The sequence below is a fragment of the Parasteatoda tepidariorum genome, chromosome 11 (assembly GCF_982258835.1).
Source record: "Parasteatoda tepidariorum strain Cologne lab strain chromosome 11, Ptep-v5.0, whole genome shotgun sequence".
Classification (NCBI taxonomy): domain Eukaryota; kingdom Metazoa; phylum Arthropoda; class Arachnida; order Araneae; family Theridiidae; genus Parasteatoda; species Parasteatoda tepidariorum.
Genome location: NC_141765.1, coordinates 83,390,921 through 83,404,582, shown reverse-complemented (window position 1 = coordinate 83,404,582; position 13,662 = coordinate 83,390,921). Strand labels below are relative to the sequence as shown.

General features: G+C 28.5%; 1 protein-coding gene across 2 annotated transcripts in view; it reads right to left on the bottom strand.

Moving 5' to 3' along the window:
- The window catches only part of LOC107448366 (uncharacterized), a 73,089-nt gene that overhangs the window by 36,563 nt on the left and 22,864 nt on the right, over positions 1–13,662 (bottom strand). For both annotated transcript variants that reach the window (XM_043054894.3, XM_043054893.3), the window contains exon 2: positions 1,341–1,478. In XM_043054894.3, the coding sequence (XP_042910828.2) occupies positions 1,341–1,478 (138 nt within the window). The remainder of the gene's footprint in view (positions 1–1,340; positions 1,479–13,662) is intronic.

Here is a 13,662-nt window from a genome sequence, read left to right as displayed (position 1 = left end):
AAAAATAATTACTGAAAGTTGTACTGGATAACAGGCAAAAGACACTGCATGAGATAGTTAACACACCACAGTTATCAATTTCACTTAGCAATACACCAACAAGGCTCCTTGCAATAAGTCTAACAAATGACATCGGTAGTTTGCAAAGAGACAGATTATAATTTAGCCGACGAATTTAGTAGCATTTTACTCAAAAAAGATGTTTTCCAAATGCATACCGAGTTTGTTTACTGTGAAAGAAGCCCAGTAACTTGCGAATGATTCGGAGTACTTCTTGGAGCTGTTTAGGAGGAAAAAACATAATTTTTGTGTGGATAACTAAAAATGGATTAGACTTAGGTTTAACACTTAGGTTAATAGGCAGAATAAAATTGGGTTTTCATCTGTTTGGAGAACAGATACAATAATAGCTGATATTAGTCTAAATTATAAGGATGGAATGAAGAAGAAATGATTCCGAAGAACTCTTTCTTCAAATTACGTTTATTGCTACAATTCGATGGTTACGGTGAGAAAACAGAATCCCACCCACTTCAGATCTGGTTCCTAACTACAACTACCTGTTATCAGTTCTCAAAAGAATGGGAAAAAATTGAAGCAAAAAATTTAATTGAAGCATTTATTGGGGATCTGGACGATCCATTTCATAAAAGAAGCATTGAAATGATAGAGAAAAAAAAATGGAATTCGGAATGAATGAATCAATCTTAAAGAAATGTGGATGAAAGAATTTGAATTTTTGAAAAAGAAAAAAAAAGATAATTTTTTTGTAGCGAGTCTTGAGGCTTTTTGACCAATGTGGTACATAATTTATCAAAATACTTTAAAGCATAATTGCTCAAATATCATATCTTCAATCCACATACCTATAGAACTTCGCTATTGAAAATGCTGGAAAAGTAAGGATAAAAAACCTGAAATGTGTTACTAATTATGATCAAATTGTAATGTCTTTAATTTTAGTTTTTCTACGGTAATCGCTCATATGTTGAATTTCATAGAACCTCTCTTTTGGAAAAATTATTTTACAATGACAAAAACTGCATTTTCAAGTCATTTTTAAATTAAAAATATCTCGATATAACATCAATCATTAAATAATGTAATTTTTGCTAATTACTTTTTGAAATGCTAAAAATACCAAATTCCTAATAAACGTATTTAATACTTTTTGAAATCCTTGTAAAGTAGCGGAAGAAAAAATATTGTTGTAAATATAAAATTTCAGCACGAACTAAAAATGTTCGTTTTCATCATTATTTTTGGCGCTGAATGCATTTTAAGTAAGGAAATATTGTTTGCAATGTTAATCACAAGTGAATTAAGCTACTAATACATACCTGGGCCTTTACCATCATAATGAAAGCCTTTAACAAACATTGTTTTATCATCTACTGTATATACATCCCCTTGAATATTATGAAAATGTGTAATAAATTTGCCAATTTTTACTCCATAGTATGGCTCAGACTTAGAACCTGTAAATATAAAAGACAAATTAGTTTTGAATGTGCACAAATTTGTAGCAAAACGTACTTCTATTTGAAAATAAAGTTTAAAAATGTGCTTCTATTTTAAAATTAAGTGCACCTCTTTATAGTTTTCAGGTTTTAATGAGTAGTTCATGAAATATCTTGATATATTTTTTTAAGTACACTACATAACATTTCAGAGTTATCTTTCGCTCAGTGAGTGGCAAAACGTGTTACAGCCACTGACCGTAAAAATAAAATTATGCCCATAAAAATATATTCATTTAAATACAGTAATTTAATACAGATCGTAAATTTTTCTGGTAAAATATACTACCATTTGCTACCACTTCATCACAAATTAACACCATGCTTTTAAAATTTATCTTCGGTTCAAGCTTTAACATTATTTGAGACTCAGGGAGCTTGTTCGGAATTTACGCTTTCCGTTTTTCATACTCACGGGTTCAATAATATTTCAAGTTTTTGATCGATTTGACTAAAACTGCATAATAAAGTAATGTAGTTTTCGTCTTATGTAGGATTTTTGTAAGTGTATTTATATTTTTTTGATTAATATAAACGTTTCCGCAGGATGTAAAGTCATTTTGCTATATATATATACATATATAAATGATAGTCTAAAACTTCTAAAACAAGAGCAGAATGAAATATTTACATTTCTAAATATTAAATATTAGAATGGCTACGTTATTTTGAATTGTTGCATAATAATTAGTAAATCTTTTATATAACCATAAGTAAAATTAAAAGCAATATTCCTTTTCAGTATTTTTATTGATGCGAAACATTTATAACAGTAAACTAAATTTATCACGTGGGCGATTATAAGTAGAGGTCATAATTGAACTTTCAATTTATTGTCTACATCTCATCATTTCCAATTGAATGACTTTCTTCTTTCCTACGCATCACTGATGTCCACAAACACAGCAAAGGTAAGACAGCAGTTTCTTTTTTTACATAAATGCCTAATAATGAAATTACAATTTTTTTTTCTTTTTCTTTAGAAAGTTACGAAATTTTTCGGGTCAAAAAGTCGACTTTCATTTATGAAATCCGAAGAATAAATATGAGTTTCTGAACTTTTAAAGTAAAATTCTCACACTTACAAGTGAGTGAACAAAAATTCTACGCTAGCCTACAGCATTATAACTATATATATATATATATATATATATATATATATATATATATATATATATATATATATATATATATATATATATATATATATATATATATATATATATATATATATATATATATATATATATATATATATATATATATATATATATATATATATATATATATATATATGTAGTCAATTTATATATATATATATATTCAAAATGTAGAATTAAAACAAAGAAAAATTATAGACATATGAAAAAAAAAGGGGGGGGGAGTCTCTCTCTTTGTTTTATTCTACATTTTGAACTTATCTAATGAGTTCTGTTTACTTGCAGCTTAAGCGCAATAAATGAAACTTATTGTTTCTCTTAACCTTCCTCGTGTTTTCTTGTATATATATATATATATATATATATATATATATATATATATATATATATATATATATATATATATATATATATATATATATATATATATATATATATATATATATATATATATATATATATATATATATATATATATATATATATATATATATATATATATATATATATATATATATATATATATATTCAAAATTTAAATGCTTTTCAAGTGAAGTTCAAAATGTAGAGAATGCATGGAAAAAATTACAGAATAATGAGATAAAGAGAAGAAAATTATTTAAAAAAAATTCCTTTTAAATTTTCTTCGTTTTTCTCTTTTTTCCTCTTGTCCTTTCGGTATTTATTTATTACTCTCTCTCTCTCTCTGTATATATATATATATATATATATATATATATATATATATATATATATATATATATATATATATATATATATATATATATATATATATATATATATATATATATATTTATATTAATATAGAAATAAGGATTTCATGAAAATAAAGAATGCTATCTTTATAGAAATATAGAAATAAAGTTTACTTCAATCATTCGTTTCACTTTCTGTTACTTATTTAGGTAGGTAAACATATGTATGTGTATATAAAATTCAGACCTCAATTTTATTCGGTCAAATGGTCGAAATGAATATATATATATATAGTGCTAAAAAATGTTACAATTCCTTTATTACTTTAGCTGTAAATTTTCATTCCGAAAAAATGAATGAAACACTTTAAGTGTATTCATGTTATTTGAATTAATTCCTGAAGTGCGTACAATTAACAATTTGAATTAGCGATTAGCTTTCACCAATACATGAAATAGGTCAAAATAAAAAGATTCTGAGGTCAGCGACTGGCTTCCGTTACCTACCGACCTTGAACAAGGTAAAAGGCTGATCGAACTTCCTGATCACACTTCTGAAGGTCGTGAAAAGCCTTTAGGGGGTCAAAAATACCCCACCTTATTCAAATTATTATTTGGTTGAATTACATTAATTTATAAAAACATTAATACATATTACTACGTATGGCCAATATGCCACACTAACGAATTTCTCTAGAACGGATGTTATGGTCAATAATAAATTTTTAGATAGTTATAGCACTTAAGTATATATTTTAACAAAGGTTTGACTATATTCATTAATAGCGAACATCACTGTTCATTAATAACGAACATTTCCATAAGAATGAAATAAAAAAAAAAAAATTTGTCAAGACATTTCAAAATCAATTTTTAGCATTTTCTAAAAAAGAAAAAAAAAATTATTTAAAAATTTTTTGTTTTTTTTCGACTTTTGAGAAAGTTCAAAACTAACCAACTTTAATTTAGTAAATGTAAATGAATTATCTTTTTACTTTAGTTATTTTAGGTTAAAGTGAATTGTATATATTAGGAAATAACAAATTTCTTTGATAAATTTTTTAAGATGCCCTCAGGTATCAAACCAGAAAATTTCTCGATACAAAACCGCTATGATATGCCACATTCTAGGGGGGAAACTGGAATGATGCACTGAATAACAGTAATTAAATATAGTAAATTGAAACTTAGTTAACTCCCTTAAGTATTTGACAAATGTTACTTGAATCAGTTTAAACTTTTCATCACAAAATCCATTTGGAGCATTTTATTTAACGTGGTTGTTGTTTTGTGACTTAAAAATGTATTAAGTTCAGTGAGTTAAAGTTTGATCGAAATTAAAGAAAAAATTAAAGGGAATAGATGATTATTTTTACAGAGTAATATTTAGGGTGCCTTACTGCAAGTCAAAATCACGCGTGTCCTACAATGGTCGCAGACTGACCTTCTCGAAGGTTGGCAAAATCCAGATTCATAATTTATTTTTGCCGATTTTTTTTCCTAAAAATATGTCTTTTCATCGACCATAAACAGTTCATCATAAAAACGGAGGTGATTGCTCACTTTTAGCTTTTATAATTTTGACTAAAACTGAGAATTTTTGAATCAATCATTGAAAAAATATAATATTACGTTTGCCATTTTGAAATATATAAGACTAAATGACTTCTAATAATTAAAGCTAGCTCGTTTCATTCGTGAGGAAAACTTCTCGGCGTTAGTCCCCTAACTGTTAAGCATCAAACCCTGATCAGTCTACGAGAGAGATTTTGGAAGTTGTAATAAAACCGACTATCGTGTCTAGGATTCAAACTTGAGGCCTGTTACCAAGCTGAGTCGAGAAGGATTCATTAATTATGGAAGTAATATGGGGAAATGTGTTATTTATTTCTTAGCTATAGGACTCGAAGTATACTCATGACGCCGGGACAGGAAAAGATTATTCCCTCACGCGTACTTCTTGATTCGAGGGCATGCCCCTGTTTTTTTTTAACATGGGAAAAATATATTTTATAAGTCATTTTGATGAGATTTTATGTCATAAAAAAATTCCTTAATGAAATTCGAAGTGAAGACTTTCTAGAATATACAATTTTATGCTTAGTTTATTTTTATGAACTTCACAGGTTTCGAAACCTAACACTTACCGTGCAGTCGAATTCGTTCATGAGGAGCTCTGATTTAACGAAGACATTTATGCTGAATGCTCGAAATCTTATTTAATATATATACAGCGGCCTAGGCCAATAGGCCCATACGCCAAATACAATGAATCATTTAAAAGGTCAACAGACCCTTATATAAATAAAATACAAAAATTATCTGTATATATACAATACAAAACTCATTAACCCTCATATAAATAGAATACAAAAATTATATATATATATATAATACAAAAATTGTGAACCCTGAGACAACCAGTAAAAACTGAGTGAGCTGTGAGCCAGAGCTGGTGGAACCCTTAATACAAGACAAAAAATCTAACAATTCACCAAAAACAGCCGTAAATACAGCTCATAAAACCGCCAAAAGGTGAAAGGATAAAATGACATAAATGAATATAGTGCTAAAATTGAAAAGTTAAAACTAAGACAAAATCACAGATGTATACACTTGCCAATAGGGCATTGAAAGGATCCAGCCAATCAAGCCAGCTTGAATCCTGCTGGTGGAACCAAAATAGTGAGGGTGAAGTAGTAACAGGTAGTTAAAATGAAGAACAACAAGTAAAGCAGAGTAAATTCAATTGAAGTACAAAAAAACAGAGGACAAAATACCAATAGATACCAAAAGGTAAGAGTTAAAAGGGGTGTATAACAATCTAAAAACCATGTATAAAATACAATCGCAATGTAAAATACCAAATGTATTAAAATCCAAAGGTTGTAAACAAACCTAAAGCATGTATAAAATGCAAAGTCAAGTTAAAAGTCAAATTAAAACACTAAAATGGCAATGTGGTCCAAAAAAAAGTTTTGGCAAGGTGGTTAGATTAAGCAGGTTAAAATTTTAGTTATTGTCAATTTTGTTTATTAATTCCATTTGTTCCTCAAGAGTAGTTTTAATGATAATCTTGATAATTTCTCTACAAACCTTGTCTGCAAAAATTTGTTGGTCTGTTTTTTGGAAGAAATAATTTTTTCGGAGTGTTCGGTACCGATCACAATAATATAAAAGATGCTCTATGGTTTGTCTTTGGTTACAGTTAGAGCAAGTATCTGATTTATTAAAAAATTTGTTTTGATTTTGATTTTGCTCGAAATCTTATAAATTATCCTGTTATTACGAGTATAACTCGGTTTTAACGAGAAGTTTTTACTCCACTTTTTGAAAATAAGCTGTTAGTATTAGTCGTAATTTTATTTCTTTAAAGTTAAAATTAGTCTAATGTATACATTCTTCCTTATATGGTGAAAGAAAATAAAGTACAGTCGAATTCTTTTATGACGAAAGAGCTGTCAAATTCTTTTATGACGAGCTCTGATTTAACGAAGACATTTTTGCTGAATAATTAGTTTAATGCTAAAAATCCTATAAATCAAACTGTTATTACGAGTATAACTCGGTTTTAACGAGAAATTTTTCCTACATTTTTTCCTACACTGTTAGTACTCGACTGTTCGGTGAAATTTTATTTCCTTAAAAGTTACAGTTGGTCTGTATACATTCTTTCTTACATAGTGAAAGAAATTTAAGTAAATATTTTTACAATTCAGTCCAGTTTTGCGCACGTCTAAACACCGTGTCACTTCTTTCTTCTCAGTGCCCCAGTATCAAAGAAAAAGATATAAAAATTAATATATTTAGATTGGTTTTGGAAACGCATATGGTTCCTTGGAAGAACAAGGGTTAAACTGTCACGAAGAGAGAAGTGACCTTTTAAATTACAGAGTTGTTCCATAACTTTTTTTCACAATAAAATTTGCGAAGCATGAAGTGAAAACTTTTATAGTCGGAAGAATGAAATAGAGAATAGTCAACGATTCACTTGAGTAAACTCTTTTTTTTTTCTTTTATTCTACGAACATGTATATTGAAAGGGTTCAAGAACATACTGTATAGTAAAAGTCAAGAGTCTCAAACTTTTAAGTTACATGGCTATCTACAAAAATACAACAGTGAGCATCTGAAAGTTTCTAACAGCTTATGAATATTTTTACATATAACTTTAAAAAATGCATAAATCTTTTAAAATATGCAATGGTTGAAAAAAAATTTTTTTGTAGTTAACTACAACTGTTTTATTAACAATTACAACTACTTTTTTAAAATTTGGTGGCTACAAATTATACTGTAAAAATTCTGGATTAAATTACGGAAGAAAGTACCGGCACTTAGAATGACGGTACATTTTGCAGTAAAATCTCTTTTTTTCCGGAACATGTTACGGAACAAAAAAATCTGATATACCATAGTTTTTACAGTAATAATTATCGTAAAATCCCTGAATCAATCTAGTTAAATCAATATTACTCTGAAAATTATGGTATAATATTTTATAGTCAAAATAGATTTTACTGTAAAAGGAATTTTACAGATGATGCATTCAAGGTGACGGTACTTTATACCGTAATTTGATCCATAATTTTTTAGCGTGTACAGATAACTTCAAAAAATACATAAATCTTTTAAAATATGCAACGGTTGGAAAAGAAACTTAATGTTTTTCGTAGTCAACTTGTTGTAGTTCATTTACGTCGCACTAGAGCTGCACAATGGGCTATTGGCGACGGTCTGTGAAACATCCTTGGGGGATGATCCGAAGACATGCCATCACAATTTTGATCCTCTGCAGAGGGGATGGTACCCCCGCTCCGGTAGCCCAACGACCTGCACTCGAATTCGAGCACTTTACGGTAGAACAGTTTAACGAGGATCAATACCGCAAACCCTCGGTCCTTACGCAGACTGATCCAAGTGGTCATCCTCCCTCACACTGACTGAAACCAGTGATGCTGTTGGGAACTGTGTCTTAACGATCAGTCAGTTCACTACGGGCTACTTTTTAAAATGTTGTGACTACAAAGTACTTTTAGAAGAGGAATATTACACCCATCATAATGGTTTTGAATAAAAATTGACTTATTTAAACATAAAGGATTCTTAAGAAAAATACATTTAAATTTATTTAATCTAGTTTGTTATTCTAAACCATTTTCTACGAAATCGGTCATTTAACTTTCAACTTCCTATGCTTTTTCTCCACAGAGAATATTTGATTTACGAAATGCTAGGGAATTATCTAAAATGTGCAATTTTGTTAAGTGTTTAATGCTCTTTTATTTCCTCTAAGATGTAAAGTGCATCGAATATTACAGAGAAAATGTGGCCTCTTTCATTAAAATAAAAATTGTCAATATTTTTTGAAGGTGTGGACAAAGAAATAAACTAGCTATCATTCGCATTGGCCAGTTTAAATGTTAGTAGGAAGTAATTTTTATTAACGCTCGACTACAGAGGCATTTTCATTGCGTCCATAGTGAAAACCTGTGAGAATTTGCATCAATCAGATTCGAACCTTGCTTTGTTAGAACCTTATTTCTTAACTAAACTAAAGTTAAAGGTGGTTATCTGAAATTGCAACAAATTATTTTTTTTTACTGAACTACTCACTATACTACTTTTTATTTTATTTTATAACCGCGTCGTTGAACAGCCGACCCAATTTTTGGGTTTACGACCACTAATGCTCAACTCCGTAGTTTTGTAATTTTGAATCTAATCCAACTCCTGGATCAAATATTGGGAGAAATTTGCCTTTGTGTAGGACTTTTTGATGGAGCTAACCCGCATTTGCGTTACATGGAGAGGAAGACCACGAGAAACTCCCACGGTTAGCCTGACGGTAAAGGGACTCTAACCCGTCTTCCACTGAGGATATTTCACGTCAGCATTGTGGTCGGTGCAAGCCGGATACGGAATTCGTATCAACCAGCCATCGCCGGGATTCGAACCAGGTTCACCTCATTGGAAGGCGAGCGCTCTATCCCCTGAGCCACTGCTGCTCACTATACTACTTTTATAAAAAAAAATGTATACTACACCACAAAATGGGAAAAAAAGTAGCGACTAAAATAGTTTCATTACTTGTAGAGCATTACTTCCTGCCACGGAAAAATGTGCTTTTAAAACTGTACTGTATCGAAAGCATATGACTGTTGTGAAACGCAAAATAATTTGTATTTTCTTTCTTATCGCAATTAAATCAAAATAACAATATACGTGGCGGTAATTTTAGCACACCACTATTATAGTATCATTAATATAAGCTGTCTTAAAGACATGAAAACAAGTTCGTAGTTGAAAGATAAAATAAACAATAATTAATAAGTTGTACGGTTAGTTTTTAAATATGGTAAATGAATGTAGCCCATATCTATCACATTTGCATTGTCAATAAAAGCATTTTAATAATTAAATGAATAATTAGATTCTAAAATTAAGTACACAGTTATAAATTTAAAAGCGTGCTGAACCATAACATCCTAACGTGCTTCCTAGCGTAATGGTCCTAAATTTAATCATAGCATTATATTTCTTACGCCTGATTATGCAAGAAGAAAAAAATTCTGGTAAAATTACCATACTGTATGGTAATTACATTTCTGGTAAAAAAAAAATAAAAGCCATAATTCTGGAATTAAAAACCAAATTTTACGGTATGTAAATTATCCATTTGGTAATCTTTCCATTCATATGGTAACATTTTCCCGAAATTCTGGTTCTCAAAACTATAGTTCTTCCTACCACACATTTAGAAAAAAATACAAAACTAAAAAGTAAATTTTACCCATCTAGTGGTTTTTATGCCATGCTCTAAGGTATCACGTATAAATTTCCCAAATTTACCATATTTACCAAATTTTTTCACAGCTTATAAAATTATATTTTATCGCTAATTTTACAAAATCATATCGTTAATTTTACCCTTCGATAAAAATTAACGAGCATTTTGGTTTCCCCATAGAGTAAGAAATATGGTTAATTTTACCATATTCTAGTAGTTTGGACTATACTTTTATTTCCCAGGGTAAACGGCAGCAAATTTGCATCGTATCAGGGTTGAATGTACCAACAGCATGACTCATCTTTTAATATATTTTTCTGAGAGTATATAGTGACAAACTAAAGGAAAATCAATAAGTTGCTTATATAGTTGTTAAATTTAGACCATAAAATCAGTGACTTATAATTCTTAAAGTCTAAAGAGTATTAATTTGAATACTTTGTAAAAGAACTGTTTTTGATCAGATGAAGGAGATTTGGCTAGGCCAAGGGCTAGACAATAGTTGAAGGTTATACATAATAATTCTATTCGAAATATTTAGTATAATGAATTGAAATATTTAATGTTCATAATATTTGAGTATACATACTCAATTGATAAATGTGCACCAGCAAAAATATAGTCTCTTTCATAGCTTTAGATTTTAAAATGTCTGAGATGATTAAAAAAAAATTTTTAATTTTGAAGTTGGAGAAGAATTTTATAATAAGATGCTGTTTACGGTAATAACTTTATACCTATTTTCCATAAATTCGTTAAAAAATGGAACAACAGATTGATAATTTAAAACTATAAGAAGACTTTCTCGTTTTTTTTCTTATTTTCTCTTCTTATTCTCTTCTTCTTATTTTCTTACTCAATAAGTATCTTATTTTCTTACGCTTATCTGTTTATCCAAATAGATATAACTTGTGAGAATATAACTAGCATAAGTAATATAATATATATTATAATTTACACGAAACTATTGAAAATGAACATTATTTTAAAAACTTATGTTCACGAATTTTCTGCCGCGCAGAATTTCCACAGAATGTTATTTATTTCCACAGAATTTGCACAAAGTAAACTATGTTTAAAAACGATTTAATCAACTTTTTTGATATTACGAAAGTGAATTTATTGCTGAATTAATGTAAACGGTCCATTCATAATAATAAATGTAAAGTTATTATGAAATATGATTATTACATTATAGGGGCTTACAGAGATTTATTATATAGCCGTGACTTGCAGAGAATATTCTTTGGAGAATAATTAATTTTATTTGCAAAAAATTTCAGTTAATTTTTATATGACAAAATGAATTTAAAATGTGTGTTTTGAGTTTAAAAAATTTTTATTTTTGGTTGGATAAGATATTTTGCCCCTCTCATTCAGGGATCTTCGCACTTTTGCATGCCACTGTTATATAATTATGTCTTAAGCGATTTCTTAAATGATTTCAATTACAGTTTCTAAGCAGAAGTAGTCCAACAACAAGCTTAAGTCTATTTAATTTAAAATTGATTGCAATTTTTTCTTTCACTATCACTGTAAATTTTCCTTTCTAATTTCCAATTCTAATTTAATAAAACCGCAATACTAAGAATTTATATTACCTTTGAAAGAGTATGAATGACTTCATTTTCTATCTAGGTCATGCGTAAGACGCACATTATGACTCATTAACGGTTTTCCCACGTTTTATTGTTTTAACCTAAGACGTTACATTTTTTTCCATAAATTATAAAGAAGGCCTTCATAATTCATGAGTAATATCTTTAAAATGTAAGTATTTGCTTAAAAATGCTTAATTATGAATTTTTCTCTACTTTGAAATAAGTTTCTTTAATTTTGAAATTTTATGACAATGTATGGAATTTTCTTTGCTCTTCCTGCTGAATTCTTTCATGTCTGTGCGTGTTTATCTGCATAACAAGCTCTCCTTTACAAAAAGTATAATGAAATAAATTTCAGAAAAAATTTTTGGATAATATTTTTGAAATAAAATTTGGAAGCTTTGATATTACGATTTAATGAATATATCCTGTGTATTATATTCCTGAAATTTTCATAGTCAATAAATGGAAATAAGGAATGATGTACACCGTTAAAAATTCCGAGCCATGTTGCACCAAAAGTTGGTATTCATTTGCTGGCTACATAAAATGGAGCTCAATTTTACCATATTTTGGTATTTTCACCAAATACAAATATCAGTCGAAGGTGGCACCAAAAGAAGGTGTTTTGAGGAAACAAAACATCTATTTTCATTCCTTTTTTTTTCTTTTATGAAAGCAGAAACTGTTCGCAGCATTATTAGGTATTTTTAAAGCTCTCAAATGGTTGCTATTTACCGTAACAAAACTATTTACAGTAATTAGGTTATTTTATAACATACCTCTAACCAATTTATTCCGCCAACCAAATTTAAAAAGGCAACTTAAAAGAAATGAACATTAATTAATGCAAATAAAACATTTACCTAAATAAGCTGATACTTGAAACAACATGGCATTAGTCGTCTCGATACACCGAGACCGAGTAATGAGGGGCGTCGTAAACAAATATCGTTTAGTTAACAGTCACCGTTTTGCGTTTTTTTGGGGCAGTCAGTTGCACCATGGAAATATTTCTCGATCATTCTTCACGATTTATGGTGTAACAAAGATAAAATGGTCCTTCAATTAACTAATCTTTAGGATAACAAGAAACTTTGCACCAAATACTGGTAAAAGAGTAGCCGAGTTTTTTTTTACAGTGTAATTACGTAGTTTACGCGCCGTTCTCTATAACAATAACAAGTTTATTTTTTTGTGGGTATTTCAGATAAGCGTTTAGAAGAAAAAAAATTTACACACATTTATTGTTCATTTTTAAGATTATGTTCAAAATTTTTTCACGTAATTATTTAATTTTGATCCAAAATAGAGTCGCTCATGTCTAACAACAAAATATTTCTTCAAAAAATTAATTTTGTATTTACAAAAGCAAATATTGAGATATTTTTCATAGATCAAAGATTAATAAAGTAAAATTGCGAAAGAAGTTTGAAAATTTTCATTTTTATAAAAATGGAAAATAATCGAAAAAAAAAGAGTTTGTTTTCAGAAAAATAAGTACAAAAATTTTTCAATAAAAAATATCAATAATTGAAAAAAGTTCTAAGTAAATTAATGGAAAAATATATTTTGAAATAAAATCCGAATTTTAATTTCTATTGATTAATCCAGTAATAATCTCGGAAAATTTTAGGAATAGAAAAAGTTTTATAAAGCAGAACTAATAATTAGAAGAAAATTAATCAAATTTAACTGTAAAATTGAAAAGTTATAAATAATAATTAAACCAAATTTCATTAAAAAGGTGTTAAATGTGTATAAATAAAATACCGATTAGAACAACAACAAATGTTGAATCATAATTTTAATTTTTTTATTAGAGAATTTCGTATTTCCTTACAAACCCGATTGAAACCTAAATATTGAATCTGC